The 19,767-nt window shown below is 37.4% G+C and overlaps 2 protein-coding genes across 2 annotated transcripts; one reads left to right on the top strand and one right to left on the bottom strand.

Annotated features, from left to right (window-relative positions):
- Nucleotides 1-1,677: 1,677 nt before the first annotated feature.
- Nucleotides 1,678-5,004, bottom strand: LOC103407208 (histone deacetylase complex subunit SAP18). The gene is made up of 6 exons (XM_029092884.2): nucleotides 4,829-5,004; nucleotides 4,686-4,718; nucleotides 3,668-3,778; nucleotides 3,316-3,411; nucleotides 2,023-2,094; nucleotides 1,678-1,945 (listed from the first exon to the last, which is right to left on the bottom strand). Exons 1-6 carry the CDS (start codon nucleotides 4,901-4,903, stop codon nucleotides 1,913-1,915), a joined length of 420 nt encoding a protein of 139 aa, XP_028948717.1. The 5' UTR covers nucleotides 4,904-5,004; the 3' UTR covers nucleotides 1,678-1,912.
- Nucleotides 5,005-9,776: 4,772 nt separating this feature from the next.
- LOC139191368 (uncharacterized) lies at nucleotides 9,777-10,235 on the top strand. The gene has a single exon (XM_070812153.1). It carries the CDS (start codon nucleotides 9,777-9,779, stop codon nucleotides 10,233-10,235), a length of 459 nt encoding a protein of 152 aa, XP_070668254.1.
- The last annotated feature ends 9,532 nt before the right edge of the window (nucleotides 10,236-19,767 follow it).

Below are 19,767 nucleotides of genomic sequence, written 5' to 3'. Positions count from 1 at the left end.
AATGCTCTCAAAACCGGAAAGAAAGTTAAGGCATCTTCATAAAAAAAAAAAAGCAAGATTGAAGATTGCTCACACAATAGGCAACAAGGCCTCATGAATTAGGACATAAATGAAAGCCAAATCCACCCAAAGGCAAGCCTTGAGAAGTCTATAAATACAAGGTCTTCCCACAAGCATAAGGGTCGAAATTCTTGCATTCAGAAGAACCTCTGCTAAACCTTTGAAGACTAATACGTTGCCAAAACTCTTTTCGAAGAACATTCAATCAAAGTCGAAGCTTTCTCTCGACCAAAGCTGAAGCACTCCTCTTGAAGAATCAACAAACATTCATGTCGATTCCTTCAAGACTTTGTTGTAAGCTCGTAAACTTGTAACGACGTTCGATTCAAGATCAAGTCGCCAAGACCCTTGAATCAACAAAATCCTACATCAACATCATCTTTGCCGCATCTTTAAAGAAAAGACCGTCTACGTGTTGTTTTCAAGCTCAAAACTTGAAGCAATCGTTCAATCATTTGTCCGAGATCAAGTCATCGTGACCCTTGGATCAACAATCAACCATCTACATCAAATTTGAAGATTGAATAAGAGGAAAAGTTGTAAACAGAGATTGTAACCTATTCAAATCAATACAAGTCTACTTTGTACACATGTTCTCGTTTCATTCGTTACAGAATTTTCGTGTTTACAAGATTCATAAAAAAAAGTACGAATATTAGGATCTGAAGGGTTATTTCCTTGTACAACTTATATATTTTGGAAGAAAAATCCACGACAAAGTTTGTTTCATGAAAGACGGCGAAAAAGTCTAAAAAATCGACGAGCCGATTTCTGAATGTTAGCCACCAAGATCTTCAACTTCCAGGGAAGCAAAATGCTTCCATTAAAAGCACCAGTAAGCAACTCGGAATCTCCTCCCATTTTTGCAACTTGGAAATGATATACACAACTTTCTTCATTTTTTATCATCTAGTTGGAATCAAATCAAACCAAACAGCAGACAATATTAAATATGTAGAATTAAGAAAGATATGTGATAATCATTTTCCCTTCTAGAATCCAACGTTTGTGGAATTTTATTGCGTGTGTTGGTCAGATGAATATGTTTGGTCCGGCAGATCCAAGATAAAAGAAATTATACTTGGCTCAAGCTCCATTAATAATGACGTGACATCATTTTACCATCTAAAAATTGTAACTAAACTATTCATTATCTACAAATATCTGTAGATAACTATGGTAACAAAACCACATGAACAGCCGTCAATTTTTTCATTCATCCAGATGCCTAAATAATTTCTGGAGACAATCTTTAGAACTTTATTTTATCAGAAGAGACAATCTTTAGATGTTTGTATCTTCTCACAAAAAAACCGTCATTAAAAGATGAACGACTAGATGCCTAAATAATTTCTGGAGACAATCTTTAGATTTTTATTTTATCGGAAGAGACAATCTACAGATGTTTGTATCTTCCGATGAAATAACGTCACCGTCATTAAAAGATAAATGACTTCTTACATCCACCTACTCCACGTCTCAATATTGAAAAAACTCTCAAATTCAAAACCCCTCCCTAGTTAACTAGTATAAAAAAAACATAGCTACGAATTTAAAATCAACGCAGTTATGGTCATAGCACAATGCAGTGCAGGCCTCCATTCCACTCCACTCTAGTGTTAAAATCTTCTTCCTCATCTCATATCCATTTACATTAAACAAAAAAGTTCTTACATAAAATCTAAGCGGATGAATTTCCAAAGAAATACATATCGAATCAAATACTTGCTACCATGGAATCTTCATGGCCTCTCGGTAGCGAGACCATGGCGTTAAGAGCTCGGTTGCCTTGGCTTCGATGATATCCATGGTTAGACTCCTGTCCTACGAGAGCGTGCTTGCCTAGGCTTCTCTACATAATCGCCACATCCAAGTAATCTCCAATCTGCATATCAAATAACATATGTCACAAATGGGAGACGTCATCAGAAATATAAGGCACAAAAAGGGGCATTTCGTTACCTGAAAGCCAAGTTCAGCCAAAACTTTGCCATCGTCTAATTTTCCATTTCCATTAGACAATGTCTTCCCCACCTTCACAGAGCAATGGAGAATCCACAATAAGAAGTAAGAATGCAGCTAATTTGCTCATCAGCGCACAGAGATACGTGCAACTACATTTACTGTAAAGACTAGTTATGTTGACTAGATCTTAGATGCAAGGTATCAACCAACAAAACCTGCTGTAAGGTTTGAATTCAGATTGGCATATCATAAGGAACTTGGTCCTTGCGCCTAAACCCATATTTTAAATCTCTGAAAGCATCTTACTGAACTAATCAAAATGAAAACTCACAATTTCAAACCCCACCAAGTTAGTATTATTTTTCTTGATGATCTTTATCTGACAAAAGAATTGATTCATCAAAGAGAACCAAAAGAATACTGGAAAACAAGCCAGACCAAGATCAAAGAGAATTTAAAATCCATGCAGAATTTACAGAGAAGATACGTCAAGTCAAAAAAATGACTTGGACAAGATTCCGAAGAGAGTCAGGATAGAAGACATAACTCTTCCGTGCATACACACAGGAAGTTTGGGAATGAATCCAATCTAGCATTACTTATATGATTAAAAATATATAATACGTTTGTGCCCTTAGAGTTGCACGAGACATATTAAACTAATCAAAATTGAAAATACCAAGTTAACCACATGTTATTAGAGCCTCAAAAGGCCAACCAAACTCTCAAGTGGTGGGCATGGCTGACTGAGTTATAACATTAAAACTGTTTCCAAGTTAACTTCACTAATCTATATCTAGACACGTCAGTCTCCGAGGTATTTCAAGGGTTTCTCCTATGTTTAGGCCTCTTTCATCACGGTCCTTAATTGATTAGCAAATAAAAAAGGAACAGAAACAAAATTTATCACTCTTTGTAGAAAAATGTCATAATCTAGTAGATGGCTCCCAAAAACGAATCATATAATGCTATCCTAGGTGCTGAAGATTCTGAAGCAACAAGGAATTTGAGGAAGTTTTAAGTGGCCCTAGTATCCCGCCCCATAGTTCTAAAACAAACAAAAAATCCCTCTCTCATGGTGACCAAACAATACTTGTTACTCCATCAAATTGACAGAGATGACTCAGGTACATAGTGGGTTAGACATCTCAACCATTCGTATAGGCCCTCATTTGAGGACGGATAGCCTTTTTTTGATAGTAAGTGAAGGACATATAACTGATAAGCATTAATTCTCTCTATATATATGAATATATGTATGTATGTAGAGAGAGAAAGAGAGAAACAAACCTCTCTGACTACGAAATGGCCATGTTTATCAGGATATACGAAAGCAAAAGAAAGTCTTGCATTCCTCCTTCTAGCTGCAGGAGCAACCTCTTTGACCTGAAAAGCAGCACAGCCAATTACTAATTTACTACCACCAAAATTGTGAAAATAAAGAAGAGCTTCCATGAATGATATTGTCAAAAACATCCTCGTACATGCAACTATAATGTGCAAAAACATGATGCATGTGTAAAAAAGACATGCAAAGCATGTACATCTGCAATGACATACACACAAGAGAGAGAGAGAGAGAGAGACACACACACACACACACACACACAGAGACAGAGAGAGAGAGAGGGAGAGTTCCAACCAGATCGGTTAACTCACGGAGAGTAGCATCCTTCCATGTATAAATTTGAACTTCATCCTTGGGCTCCTTTCCTCTCACTGCAAAATCTGCATTGGTATGATGACTTCCAGTCTACAGAAACATTCAATAAGAAAAGTGATCAAAATGAGAACTCCGTTGTATGACATTTTCTGTCCAGAAAACAACCGAAAACATGATTTTCAATAACCAGAGACGGTCCTCAAGCCAGGATAACACCTAACAAAGAATCCACCCTATGTACTGTAGTAATCCAAGCTACACGTTTTTTTTCTATTGAAAACAATGATAAGCTGCTTTCACATAATTGTTTCTTTCAGTTTCAGGTTATAAAAATTTGTTCCCATCTCTATCTTGTGTAGCGTCAAAAAGACAATGCCTTGATAAAGGCTGTTGAGAATTGGAAAAGTTATGACATACATGATATGTATGGTATGCATGTACAAACAAGAGAATGGTGCTCGAAGTGGAATAAACACGAACAACATAGAATATTCACAACCCTATTTAACCGACAAAGATCCAACTATAATGTAAGAACTCATGGGAACTCCACAAAATCATGCAACAAAAATGCTAGTACACTAACACATAAGATGAGACACAACTTCGTGAAGAAATCTTTCTTTTTGTAGTTGCACATAAAACCAAGAGAAGCATACCACATAATAACATGATACCCGACATTCTGCATATGGAAGGACATGGAGGACACTCCCCTTCTGATTAATAAACAGGATCCTAAGCACCCATCACAAATAAAACTTAAATTTTCTAGAAACAGAGATCTAAACTCTAAATAGGAGTGCTAGAGCTACAAAGTTATTGAACTTAACTGCTTTTTCGGTCTCGCTCGAGGGTAGAACTACAGAAATATATATCACCTTTCACACTTATCAAATCAAAATTCTCGGTTTTCATCCCTTTAAACACAAAAAGTTTAAACTTTAATGGGAAAATCAACACAAACCCAGTTCATATATGATAATGGATTACATACCTTCGTGAATACTCGAAGCAATAAGGGACAAGTCTGCGAATTCAATGAGCACCAACAAGAAAAACCCATCAAAATAACAAAAAAAATAAATCAGCAAAAACAAAATTGAAACCCCCGGAGATGAAAAGAGAGTGGGAGGGGACCTTTTCGCGATCAACGGGGCCGAATCGAGGGCCTCTTCCCGGTGGAGGCAATGCTCTCCTTGGACCTTCAGCCATCTCCTCCACTCTCTCGATTCTTCTTTTTCTCAGAGCTTTTTCTTCTCTGCTGCTGTTTTTTTTGTTTGGAGTCTGTCTTCTTTGTTAAATTTGTCTCTGTTTGTGGGCTGTCGAAGGTTGTGGACTCCGAACCTGGGCTTTAAAGAAGGTCCAACGACAGTGATCCATTATGGGCCTACGATTGATAAATTTTTCTCTTTCTTTATAAATTTTTTTTTTTAATAAACGATATTATCTACACTAAGGAGGAGGGGGTTGACTTAGCCTCACAATATGCTGGCAATAATATGGTTCAAACTCATCTTTAATGTTGAACTTAAAGCCTCCTACTTATAAATGAAAAGAAATATCACTAGACTGTAGTACTGAATGACTTTAAAAAATTTGTTTGAGTCAAATGAAAGATAGAGATTGGAATATTAGACTTCTTCTAATATGGGAAAAGTGTTTGGACTATGTACTTCGAAGTTCTTGAAGTGATGAGATTTGAAGACAAGGGATTGCAGATTTATGTGATTTATCAAGTTACTTGTTAGGCTAATATATGACCCCTCAATCGTATTTAGGTGGTGTATTCAATTACAAGTTTGAAGGACATTAAAATAGGGGTACAAAAATTATTAGGGTGGTACATTCATATATGTTTTCATAAGGGTGTAAATTTTAAAAATTTGATTAAAATCATCATCAACTTTAATCAGAAACGACGGTTCTCACTGCTTACTATTAACAATAAGGTTTCGGGTTTGACACTTAATGTACTAAATAGTTAGTGCTAAGAAAATATATACTTTTGTTTACCACATATACCCTCATGAAAGTACAAATAATTAATAAAACAATAAATTAGAAATTTGGTCTTCGACACCCTATCTACACTCAACCCTTTTGTTGTCTCTTTAACTTCCGCCTGGGCAGCAGCTATTAAGCCATGCGTCACAAAATCAATTTGTGGTAGGACTGGAGAACGATTTTGATGCAAAATTTACCCGGCTTATGAATTTCAAAAAAATTACGAAAGAAATTTTATTAGTACTATGATTTAGTGGTATTCCTCTTTACTTGTAAGTGATTGGTTTTAGGTTCGATTCTCGTCAAAAGAAAATTTGAACCACATTATTTGTAGCCTATTGTGAGGCTAAGCCTACCCTCTCTTCTTAGTGTAGATAATATTATTTGTTCAAACAAAAAAAATGTGAACAATGAGAGGTTCCATTGGGAAGCATGGCTGCTGCTAAGTGTAAGAGACAGCGTTAGGGTTTGAGGAAGAACAAAGATATTATACATATCAATTATAGACTTGAAAATATGATTATTTTTCAAATCGTATATTGACAAGGTTAGTAAATAAGAAAAAACACCTCAAGATTTTTATAAAAGCATGTCATAATTTTAGATAGAAGGGAAACAAGACCCATCATCTATCTATTTGTAAGCTAAGGTTTTTTTTGTTCCTTTCTCTTAATACTAAATAAATTGGTTTTCTGTGTTTCTAATTTATTAAGCTTAAAGTGTTTTTATAAGTGTAATTTTATCGAAATTTTACGTGTGAAAACAAATAATTTTTCTTATATAGAATCAGGGCATATTTTTGTGTGTCACCTTGGCTTAAAAATCTCCTCTGGTAACTAGATATAGCGCTTGTAATATGTTTATATCTTTATCCAATTCCCACATATAACGTCACATATATGGTTGTATTGATATATGGAAAAGAAAATGCAAGTGACCCTTTATCATTGTAGTGGAAATGAGTTGGGCTCTTACACCGTTTGACAAAAAAAAAAATGAAAAAGAAAATAAAAGTAAAAATGTAAATGAAAAGAGGTGCATGAGAGAAGGAAATACCAATAATGCATGTAGGCCATTGAAAACATATTTCAGGCTTGAATTGACTTTCTTGACGGAGTGAAGGAAAAAGGTTGTGTTACGTGTGTGAGGGTAAATACCATGACAATGACACACTATTTTTACTTATTCATCTTCCACAAATTTTCAGGACAAACCATCATATTCTAAAATCATAAATATCAAATAGGTACCAATTTCAGCTGCCATCACCGCATCATAATTAAAGCTTTCTTTACATTTCAACCTACCAAAGATAAAGATAGTGCCACACAACATTGCTTATTACTATCACTCTCTAAAACCACCCTTTATATATATGTCCATTGTCCATCACATATATTAGAAAAAAGAGTCACGTTCTCTTAGTTTTTTTTTTTTTTTTTTGGGAGAAGGAATTGGAAATTTCATTACCAGAAAACTGGGTGCAAAGAAAGCCGGTGAAAGTTTACATTCATCAACACTGAAAACATGAAAGAAGGGAAAACAAGTAGACGCTGCCACTGTTGACATAGACGATAACCCTTCTCTCACAACACCCTTAGCTTAAGATGGAGAACATGGTAACCCATCCTTGTTCAGAATTCTTACTAACAAAGATGGTGGTCTATCGACCCAAAAGTACTTAAGAAATTATGACCACTAGGTGATTCAACATTCATGGTCACCCACATTTTAAATTGATGTCCAACGCTGAGATTAAAAAGTTAAGAACTCGTCTATTTATTTAGGTCACGAGCTGATCAAGTGAACGTTTCGACAAAAAGAACCTAAGTGAAATTTGTTTTTGGAAAAAAGAGACAAAATTGAATTCCAAGGGAGTCCCATTCACTGTGTACTTTTTATTACCTCTTCATTAGAAGCAAACAGAGACGGGACAATTGGTGATAGGGCTTGAAAGTTCAGTTGATGGAGTGGCAATGGCCATAGCACAAACTTGGAAATGTGAATTGAAGAGCAACACAAACAGCTATCAAAACTTTCCCAGAATGGCAAACCCTAACCACCACTTCCACCACCACTTCTTGGAATATTAGACCATTGGATGGGCGTGGGCCACCTTTTTAAAGCATCATGTGCCCACTTTGTATAATTTTGTTTTAATATTTTTTTTTAGTATGAGATATATTTTACACTAAGATGAGGAAGAGTTCAATTAAATCACATAATGAACAATCTAATTTGGTATCAAATTTGCCATCCATGAGATTCGAACCTAAGACCTCTTATTTACATGTGAAGAAGAATATCAACAGACCATAGTATTGAACGACAATTTTGTTTTAATTTACCCTTTTTTTAACCCTTTTCCTATTAGCACACCCTTTGTGGTAAAATTTTGTTGCCAATTCTGTTGAATTATTAGCTACTTTGTCCAATCCTGTGACACCCCATAAAGAAATTAATTAAATTCTCAAAAGGGAAGAACTTTTAGTTGTGTGACAAGCCATTGGACTAATCCAAATTGTTAAAATTGTTAATCTTAATTGGCACATAAATGGTACTGCTTACTTTAATTTCGTTTTTGCCAAGAAAATGTTAATTGTTCACTAATGCATATGAGATCCATTTCTAAAGATTTTGTACATTTTGTTACTATGAGACGTATGTGTTATAGGATTCCAATATCCCACATTGAAAATAAAGTTGCACCGGCAAGAACAAGTTGTATATCAAAAAATATCATTTGGTATCAGCGTAAAATATTTGTCGTCACGAAATTGCCTTAGTAAGAAAGCCTTTAATACCTCTCTCATTAGGGTTATTCAAAATTACATTCAGACATGTATTATTAGCTAGACGTGCATAAATGGTTGTGAACAATTGATTGATAGATATCGATAAACGATTAAAAATCTTGTGAATGACAACTTTTCACACATGTATACATATATGTATCTATGCATATATTGTTGAAAATGCTGGTGGGTTAGTGAATGCCCACAATGATATTGAAAACACACAGATTGGATTTTCAATATTGGCAGTGTTGAGATGTGGACTTTGGAAATGAAGGAGATCATTTTTCAAAAGATGTATTGTAAATTTCAAACTGTAATAATACAGAGTTGCTCTATAAATAGAGCGCTTCGACTGCTGTTAAAGGACAGTGTGATATACTGAGAAGAAAGGAAAGATTAATAACTTCAGTAGCTATTCCTCCCTCTTTTATTTTTCATCCACTTGTGCTATAGCTTCAGTTTGATATATTACTCATGCTTCGTTCGTGTCACCAATAAAGGTTATCTCTCTAACTTTTACATATTTATAACACGTTATCAGCACGAGTCCCTAAAACCTAACCATTTTCTCATTTCTCTTCGCCGAATGAAAGAAAGGAAAAAATGTTTCCTCTAAGGATTTTATTCTTCATCTTCTTCCTCTGCCTCAACTGCACGATATACCCTCGCGATGAACTGTTTACTCCATGCCTGCTTTTAGTTCTCAACCTAACAGTTACATACATCTTTGATTTCTTGTTTGGTGTAGATCTTGATTACTAACCCATTATTTATTTATGTTGATTTTACTGCAATCCAAGATGGTGCGGTATAATCGCCCATCTTGAACTGCAAATTTAATCTTACTACGATCTAAGATGGTGCGGTATCATCGCCTATCTTGAATTGCAAATCTAATTTTACTGCAATTTTAGGTGGTGGGGTATAGTCGCCCACCCTACCCTGCATATTTAAATTTGCTTGCTGTTTAATTTCATTGCAATTTTAGGTGGTGCGATATAATCGCCCACCTTGCTATGCGTATTTAAAATTTTCCTGCTACTAGAGTGGTGCAGAATAATCGCCCATCTTATATTATATTATTTCAATGAGAATGGTGCGGTACAATCGCCCTCTTCATTCATCTTGAAAATCTCTAGCCTGAAGTTTCGAGTACTTATCATTTTAGCCTGAAGATCAAAATGAAAAAAGTTTGTAAGAACCAAAAGTTCTAACACTATATTCCTCCAATAATACATATTATTGCAAGTTCTTACACATCTCATTTTCTTTCAGAAAAGAAAATGGCGAACTTGGCGAAGCTTGATTTTGCTGCCCTGGACATTACTGGGAAGAATTACCTTACTTGGGTACTCAAGATCCATCTGGAAGCAAGGAATCTTGGAGATACCATCCGAGAAGAGAACAACTCATCTTCTCAAGATCTGGCGAAGGCTATGATCTTTATTCGTTGCCATCTTGATGAGGGACTAAAGAGCGAGTACTTAATGGTTGAAGATCCGTTAGCCATTTGGAAGGCATTGAGAAACAAATACAATCACCAGACAACAGTGATTCTTCCAAGGGCTCGCTATGAGTGGACTTACCTAAGGATCCAGGATTTCAAGTCAGTGGCAAAGTACAATTCTGCATTGTTCAGAATTACATCTCAGATGAAACTCTGTGGGGATACTATTAATGAGGAAGATTTGCTGGAAAAGACTTTCAACACATTTCTTGCCTCTAATTTGCTCCTGCAATAATAGTATAGAGCACGAGGCTTCACTAAATACAACCAGCTAATATCTGTGTTTTTGGTAGCTAAACAAAACAATGAGCTCCTAATGAAAAATCATCAGTCCCAACCTACTGGATCTGCACCATTCCCAGAAGTGAGTGCTGCTTCCCTCGAAGTGAATGCAACATCCTCTAGTGGCGATAATCATAAACAAGGATATGGCCACAAGCGAGGTCAATGGAACAGGAAAAGCAAGAACCATGGTGGTTAGTCTCACAACCAGGTTACAAGGCAAAATTCAGGCTCGAGCTTTAAAAATGTGAATCGCCATAAAGGCAAAGCTCACATGAACAATACTCTCAGGAACTCTGAAGGAGCCTGCCATAGATGTGGTGGCAATGGGCATTAGACGCGTACTTGTAGTACCCCAAAACATCTGGTGGATCTATATCAAGCCTCCCTCAAGGAAAAGGGTGTCGAGACTAATTTTCTTGACCAGGCTAAACCAATGGATATACTTGATCCAGTGTGCGACTTATCAGGGCAGTTGAACAGACTACGCATATGAGTGAGTTCTCCTCTCCAAGCCAGGCTGGCATCACTTCTTTTGTTCTTGTGTACCCAATGTCTAGATACTCAAATTGCATTGTGTTCACTACGATTTTGGAAAGAAAATTGCTTGCCAGCATTACCGTTACTGCTCAACAAAATATCCATAAAATTGCTCGAGAAATTCAATGGTTAAGTGTGTACGCAAATTTTAATTAAATTAAACGGGTGGATGTTATCAACTTAGAAGATATTATATACATTATTCGACAAAAAAAAAACGACATTAACATACAATACAAGGAGTAGGCGATATAGTGACTAAGATGATTGATAGTGGACAATCTCAAGGAAAATCTCTATTATTTTAAATCTTAGAAATCAAAATAAAAAGTTATGTCAATTCCAACCACCATTTTGTGACACAATGCTCTGAATCTCAAACCCTTGATAAATATGGGGCCCCACCTTTTGTGATACATGTAGCACTTCAGTTATGTGATAAATAGAACCCAAATAAGAAGGAAAATGTCACGAGTGAGAGTCTAGGAAAGATAAGATTAGCACTGCAAGTGCAATTCACAATGTCAAAAACAACTGATGTTCTCATAAGAATCTTTCGACAAGACTTGAGCATCACAAATTGGGTCCTCCCATCTACAGAGCTACAGAACTCCTATGCACATAGAACTCAGATTCAATGATGTGTCACAGTAACAGTAAAACAATTGGTTGAAAAATAGTATAGCACAAGTTTGTTGACAATTAAAATCCTTAAATAAAGATTTGTTATCAAAATCGCACGATATTTGAACTTGAGATTTCTCTTTATAAGTGAAGAGAAATATTAGTAAACCAAAGTTCGATACTAATTTATTTTTCATTTTTTAATATAAATATATCCTTGTTGCAGTCCTTTCATTAGGAGTATGATTATGTAAATCTTATTAGATTATGTATGAGGATCTTATGAGATCTAGAAGATATTTCATTGTACAACTTGTCTCTTCTTATTAGTATAAATAATATAAATAAAGGCACAAGGCATCAGAAACTTGACACATAGTGCCTTTCTCTCTCTCTCACCCTTGAGAGATTTTCAGTGTGACCAGTACACAAAGTGGGACACCACGTGTCATTATACAAATTGTAGGATATGTGTGCCAAAAAATTAATAACTTAAAAAATAAAATTTCCCATCACTCTTATTAAAACACGTGATATACCACTTGTGTTCCCGTCATAACTAAAAATTTCTCCTCACCATCCCCTTGCCGCCAGTTTACTCCCTCTCTTTTCCCTCATTAAAATAGGCCTACTATGCGGTATCACCACACTCACCATTGTTGTGCTAGAGAACTAAAGAATTTTGAAAACGAATCTCTACAACTAACATTCAAGCTTTCATCATTTCCCAATCCATGATGCATGAACTCCAAATTTATTTTTGCTTTATATATTGCCTATACTGTATAAAATGCTCAATTATACATATTGTTCATGGACGCAATAATTATTGTTTTGTTGATTTTTCAGTGCAATATTATGTTTAATTATTCAATATTAACATAGTGAATTGTGTGAGTACAAAGAAAAACAATAAAATGGAAGTAAATTTTGGTTTTTATAGAAAATTAAAAAAAAACCCTAGCTCGAGCTGATTCGTGGTCTAGAGCCGTTGAGCTGAGCCACGTAGGGAGCCATCGAGCCACTGTCCAGATCCAAATAGAAAAGGACATTGATTTGGCTGTCTTTTCTTCCTCCCTTAGATCTCTATGTTCACCTTATCTAATCTGTGCGATTTTCCGACAAGACCTTTAGATCTCCAACTATATTTGGTCATTTTAGGACAGATTCTAACCACCCTAATGACCTCCAGTCGTCCCCTATAACATCATTGTCGTCTCCAACAATAATACTTGAGATTCCCATAGAAATCTTGGTGAGTTATTCCTGTGGAATCTCTCATTGGTTTGGACCCCTACCTTGTGATTTCGAGGTTCCAGTTCAAACCTAGGCTTAACCTGACCTTCCCCGCATGAGAATCCCACCACTAGTGGCGGCGCCGTTGAGCTTCCTCTAGCCAACCCCATACCTAGTTTTCTGGGCTTGTTCTCAAGCCACTAGCATCCTTTTAGGCTTGCTATTCACTTCGACCTAAGCCCATATGGGCTTCTTCTTTTTGCTTAGACCTCCACCCGGCTGCTGCTGAGGTGCCTTGTCTTTTGGCCTAAGCCCAATTTTGCATCTTCCTATTGACTAGCCTATAACTAACATTAATTTCATGTATGAGCCTAGACAATTTTTCCTTTGCTTCCACTGCCAGCCCTTGATTGGGCCCTTCCTATTAGATTAATTTAGTGACATGTAGTCTATAAATCCGACAAAAAACATATTTTTGGCCCGCATCCCACTTTTTATAAATTACGATACGATATTTTATTATTTTCTTTTAGATCGTTGACATCCTTTCGTAATCCCAAAGCTACTCACACTGTGTCCTTAAAGCAACTCCAAATCACTTCACTAATTGTATATTGTATCTTGCGTTCTTGCACGTACCTTTTTTTTTTTTGCTAGAAGTTCATCTAAATCGAACCAAAAATTTTAAATTAATGCTTTTGAAACCGGAGTTTTCATTAAACAATACACCCATAGAAAAACCAAAGTTTTTCATGCAATTCAACCAAACTATGTCTTAGAACCGGAATATCCTAACTTTGATGCTTATGGATGTTTTTATTTCCCATAGCACCAACCACAATCTTGTTCCTTCCATTCACTGTATTGTCGAACCGTCACAAGTTTGATTTCACTAACATGGAAGTTTCTATCAGAAACTACTTTATGTGGGTACAAGAGGTGAAGCTCCACTTGACTATCAAGAAGCTGAGAATCCATTGAAGCCAACAAAGGCGTGGAAGAGCGTGTTAACAACATTTTCGTTCATCTTACCATTCAATGGTGAAGTGACAGTCATTCAGTCGAGATTGCATGTTTTTGTAAACCAACACACACCGAGCAACTTACTCGACCTTGACTAGTCAATGGTGTTCCTTTCAAGTAGTGGTTTGACTACCTTTAAGTTTTGTTCTAAGCTTCTTCCTTTGATTGGTGACCGACGTATTGCCTGGGTTGGTGTATGCATGGGCATGTTCCTAAAGCCTTGTGCCATAAAGTTATCAGTCCACCCATATGCCCTTATCGGTCGGAAAGTGCTTTATGTTGCTAAGTCAAACCAAACTGGTAAGCAGTTGGCTATAGCACTTGGAAAAAACCCATTTTTACTCTATTGGGCCTTTAGACTTCCTTTTTCTCTTTGGACTATGATCTTTTATGGGGCTTTCTCGATCTTATTCCTGGCCTATACTATTTTGAGGTTGAGAAGGGCCCTGCGTTAACAAGTACCGAATGGTATAAACTTAGCTTCGGCTTCACTTTATCTTCGTTAAAATGTCGCAACACCTTCTAGGTGTAGTTCATTTGATGTACTAGCATTCCATCCGAACAATGCTCGATCTTCAAGTAAGACAATATCGAGTTTTCCTAAGGTCCTTCATGTAACAACCCATCTTTGGAAAATTGAAAGGGTAAATTAGTAAATTTCACTTTGGTTGTGGGATATTTGTATGAGATGTTGCTTTATGGCCTTAATTGGTGTACCCAAGGGGGGGGCCACCCTTTGAGTTTGTCCCCCAGCCCATTTGTTATTCCTTTTTCCCCCTCTCCGTGACACACTTTCTCTTTCCCCCTTACTTTATCTCTTCTCTCTGTCTCTCTCTCATCCCTCCATATAGCTCTCTTTCTCTCTCTGAGCTCACCACACCTCACACAACGAACGTCAACGATGACACCACCTCATCCGACCTGCACCACTGTCTGAACCTTGATGTCTCAACCCCATGCCAAAACTGTAGACCTCCGACAGTTGTGGAGTCACTATTTTTGGTTTCCCCAACACACTATCATTGTAGAAACGGCTTGGGGAAGAACTTCCTAGTTTCCGGTGAAAGAGTCAGAGACTTGTAGGCTATTTTCGAACCACAGCTGGCCACATGATAGGTACAACATCCTTCATCTCCTCCATAGCTTCATTTTGGTCTATGGCATAATGTGTAATTATGGAGTTTTGGGTTGACCGGAGCTTGAAAGCTCATGCGTTCTACTTCATGGAGATCGGCCGACCTATGGCTTGAAAACTGGGTTGACTTGACTTGTACACCCCAAACCTAGCTTCCTGGCCCAAACCCGATTACCCTAAACCTAATCCAACCCAACACCCAGCCCAACCCAATTTCCCTCAGCCCAACCCTTATACAATACAGCCAGCCTACAAACTCATGTGTAACCAGGCCCAAACCTAATTATACTTGGCCCAAAACCCAGTTAAGAACCTAGCCCTCAACCGACCCGGCCAATGACCTAGGACTGTTGACCCAACCCGTTGATCGTTAACCGAACCATTGACTTCTCGGTCAACGTTGACTTTTGGTTGACTTTTTTGGATTTTTTCCCAAAACCTCTCTTAGGGTAATTTGACAGCCTAAATCCGTTTTTTACTTCCGTTTCCTGAAATTCAATCGTTATGATAAAGTTTTATTAATTGGTACCTTTATGTGCTTAAGTGCAATTGTTTATGGTATTTATGTCCTTTCTAGTTTGCACAGCTCTTCGACGGCGAAGTATTTGTGAGTTGACCCCTTCTAAAATGCATGGTTTTACTATTAGAAATGCATACATGAAAAGCATGATTTATTGGTTATGTTTTATGAAACATTTATGAGTAAATTAGTTTTACGCTTTATGACATATCATGCTTTATTGACTTTATGTTCCTTGTGGTATATATGATTGATGACTATAAACATACTTGTGAACGTGGTTTTACGATATGACGTTTTAGCTACTAAACTCCGATTATGATATATATTAGAAATATTATGTTAATGTTTTTATGTACTTACTTAGTGGTTATTCATACGATCTGCCTACAGGCGAATGATACTTATATATGGCTTTGGCCAGGTGTTTGGTTAGTGCCTACGGGCGAATGACACTTATATATTGGTTTGGCCAGGTGTTTGGTTAGTGCCTACGGGCGAATGACACTTATATATTGGCTTCGACCGGGCGTTTGTAGATGGCTTCGGTCGGAAGATATTGATTTTGGCTTTGGCAAGGAGATGTAGTGCCTTCGGACGAATGAAGTTATATATATATAGATGTCTTGTGCTACTACTACTAAGCAACCTATATACGATATATGTTTTATGAAAGGTTTTATGGCATGCTAGGGTTTTCGGAAAAACCTATTACTTATTCTGTTATACGAGTTTTCTAAACCTGGGGGTTAGTACATTAAAGATTAACTGTTTTATTATTACTTATATATCAACTTGGTCCACTCATGTTTTTAGTGTTTTGGATTAGTTGTATGCTCTGAACACAATCCATAATTGCATATTCGTTATAATTAAATTTACAAGTTTTATTTATGTCAGTTAATTTTTTTTAGTTCGCATGCATCTTAATATGGCTTTATCACCTTCGGGTGTCGCCCAGCATGTGCCTACTCTGGTGTTTGGTGAATATCAGGGTCGGGCGTGTCAATTTGGTATCAGAGTGTGGTTTGTTCAGAGCATACTTAAGATCATATCATACTCTAGTAATCTGTTCTACGTCGACATTAATCAACGAAACATGGTTCAATGTCATCACTAAGCATGATGTCGGTAGCAACTGTATACGTGAATGCATCATCGATAATCATCTCATTTTGATTCCAAACCTCAACAAATACTGCGTAATAAACTAAAATCTTGTGATTCTTAGGAGGCCGGTTCGTCTTGGCTAAGATATCACGATAATCTAGAATAACCTCATGCATTGGAACAAATGAGTAAGCAATGGTCGAATTCAGACTAGGGTCATTAGTTTGTGCCGTTTTCCTCTTTCAAGGTTATGAATCCTTTGAACCAAAAGGTCTGCCGCGCTTCAGGGTAGGAGCAGATGATTGGCTAGCCATCAGTGTACTGGACCGCGTGGAAAGTGCAGCCGTCCCACCCTTAAGGGCGGTCCTGCTTTCCAAGGTGGTGTTATGGCGTACATTAAGTGCGGTCTATCCTTACAGGTGCATTTGCAGCGGGTATATGTGATCTAGCCACATTTGCTAGATCAGTAAAAGCATTCAGCATGCTTTGAAGATCCAGAATACGTTTCACTTCAGTTTCAGACTGAGCAGTACGGGGATCTAAATGAGACAAAGTGGAAGTAATCCACGACAATTCGTAGCGTTCTACTGGAACGTGAGTCATCTTATCTCCCCTAACGACGAGAAGATTATTTCATCAAAGTGACAATCCGCAAAATGTGCGGTAAAGAGATCCCATGTCAAGGGCTCTAAGTAGCAAATGATTGATGGCGAATCATTACCGACATATATTCCCATTCTTCTCTAAAGATCCATTTTGGTACATAGTGGTGGCATTATTGGCACATAGACTACGCACCCAAACATACATAAATGCGAGATGTCAAGCTTGTATCCAATAACCAACTATAATGGTGAATAAGGTTGGGTGGCGGTGGGCTTTAGGTGGACCAACATAGTTGCGTGTAATATTACATGACCCTAGGCATATACCGACAATTCAGTTCGCATAACCAAAGTCCAAGCTATCATTTGAAGACGCTTTATGAAAGCTTCTGCCAGGCTGTTTTAGGTGTGAACATGGGGTACAAGATGTTCAAATTTAATCCCAACTGACATGCAATAATTGTCAAAAGTTTGTGACGTGAATTCCCCAGCATTATCCAATCGAATCGACTTAATCAAATAATCAGGGTAGTAAGCCCTAAGTTTAATTATTTGAGTTAGGAGTTTTGCAAATGCAGTGTTAGGTGTGGACAATAAGCAGACATGTGACCAACGCATTGAAGCATCAACCAACACCATGAAGTATCTAAATGGTCCACATGTTGGTTGGATAGGTCCACAAATATCCCCTTGAATCCTCTGAAGAAACTTAGGGGGTCGTGAATAATCTTTGTACCTAAGGGTTGAATATTCAACTTCCCCAGAGAGCATGCTTTGTAAAACAGATGGCCGAGATAAGATTTTAGGTGATGCCCATATGATACTTTGAGGATACAATGCATCATATCTCGTCCAGGATGTCCCATTCAATCGTGCCAAAGCAGAAGAGTGCTCTGGAATCCAGCCATAGGGCAGGCCACGTGATGGGTCTCAACGAATCGAATGGTTGTTATGTACAACCCACTTGGGAGACGTTCTAGCTTCTCGTGAATACGTTCATGGCCATATTTGTAAGAAGTGATACAAAGAAATTCAGAACCATTCTCTTCAGTTGTTTCAACATGATATTGATTATCTCGAATATCTCTGAAACTTAGCAACATTCTTGCAGAACATAGAGAATAGAGGGCCTCTTTAATGGTTAATTCAGTACCATTAAAAAATATTATACGGGCCTTTTCGTATCATTTTATCTGGTTGGATAGGCTAGAGAGGGTCATCAGAGGTGCATTTTTAGGTATGAAGTTAGTAAAATAGTGTTGCTCACGCAAGATGGCGTGTATGGTAGCACTATCAGCCTGACAACTACCTTCCCCACTAGTCATACCTAGAAATAAAATTAATTGAATCAGTCACATGCATAAATATAATTCTATTCATTCAATTAATCAATCGAGAAATAATATGCATAAAAATAATTATCCATACTTCAAAACAAACCAAAACCAAACAAATAATTCCAAAGACTTATAAAAGTTGTCCAAAAATTAAACCATAAACCTAAGACAATAAGGGGTTTAGCCACACCTAGTGGGTTCGGCCATTAGGGGTGTAAAACACCCTAACATGTCTTAGAAAAATAAAACTTTATTCTTCTATGGGAACGGATGCCTCCTGAAAATCTGAAACCTCCATAGTTATAGTAGTATCTTCGGGATGTTCCACATGCACAAAGTTAGTCTCACAACGGGAATGATACTTGGCAATCGCCTCCGAGTTAGCTCGGCATACGCGTGGCCAATGATCCTTTAATCCATAGCGATAGCAAATGTCCAGTTCAGTGGAAGCTGATTGAATGGTAGTTTTTCCCTTGTTCTTGAAGTTTGGGGCTTTAAGGGCAAGCGGTTGGCACTTCTAGTCAAATTTCCTCCCTTGGATGGGCCTCTGCTTTGTTGACATTGAGCCTATGGTAGGGCTTGCCGCCCATTTCCATTACCAAGGCGGGGTTTTCATCGGTTGTGGCTGCTAGAATTCGTCGCATGCGCTTCAGGCGGAGCGTTTGAGCCAGTAGGTCGAGCTTGATGATCTTTATCAAAAAATGGTTCTGCTTTTCAGCAAGAAGTAAAATAAAGATCAAATCCCAAAATTTGGTGAACTTCTGTGCCCTATATTGTTGTTGTAGGATAATATTGGTGGCATTAAAGGCCGAATAGGTCTTCTCCAGGAGATCCTCTTCGGTTAAGTCCTCTTCACAAAACTTAAGAAATGATCGGATTCTACAAACTTCAGAGTTGTATTCATTCACAGACTTAAAGTCTTGGAAGCGTAAATGCTACCAGTTATGTCTTGCTTCAAGCAAGTACATGTTTTTCTAGTGATCAAAGCGATCGGCCAGAGCAACCCAGAGGGTGTAAGGGTCCTCATCAGCAGGGTACTCGGTCTGCAGTGCATCATGGATGTGTCTTCGGATGAAGATCATAGCAGTAGCTTTCTGAGCTTCATCAATTGGGTCATCAATAGGTTCCTCAATGGTGGCTCGAAGACTCTTTGCAGTAAGATGCAGCTTCACGTCCTGAACCCACTTTAGGTAGCTTCTACCAAATACTTCTAAAGCAGTGAAATCGAGCTTGTTCAAGTTCGACATGTCCCTAAAACAAAGGGTACAAAAAAAATGTGGTTAGTCATATGGAAAACCATAGACATATATTGTAGAACATTCGGGTTCTATAGACATATATTGGTTTAATTTAAG

The sequence above is a fragment of the Malus domestica genome, chromosome 02 (assembly GCF_042453785.1).
Source record: "Malus domestica chromosome 02, GDT2T_hap1".
Lineage (NCBI taxonomy): Eukaryota > Viridiplantae > Streptophyta > Magnoliopsida > Rosales > Rosaceae > Malus > Malus domestica.
The sequence above is the reverse complement of the archived record's forward strand: the minus strand, read 5'-3'. Positions and strand labels throughout refer to the sequence as shown.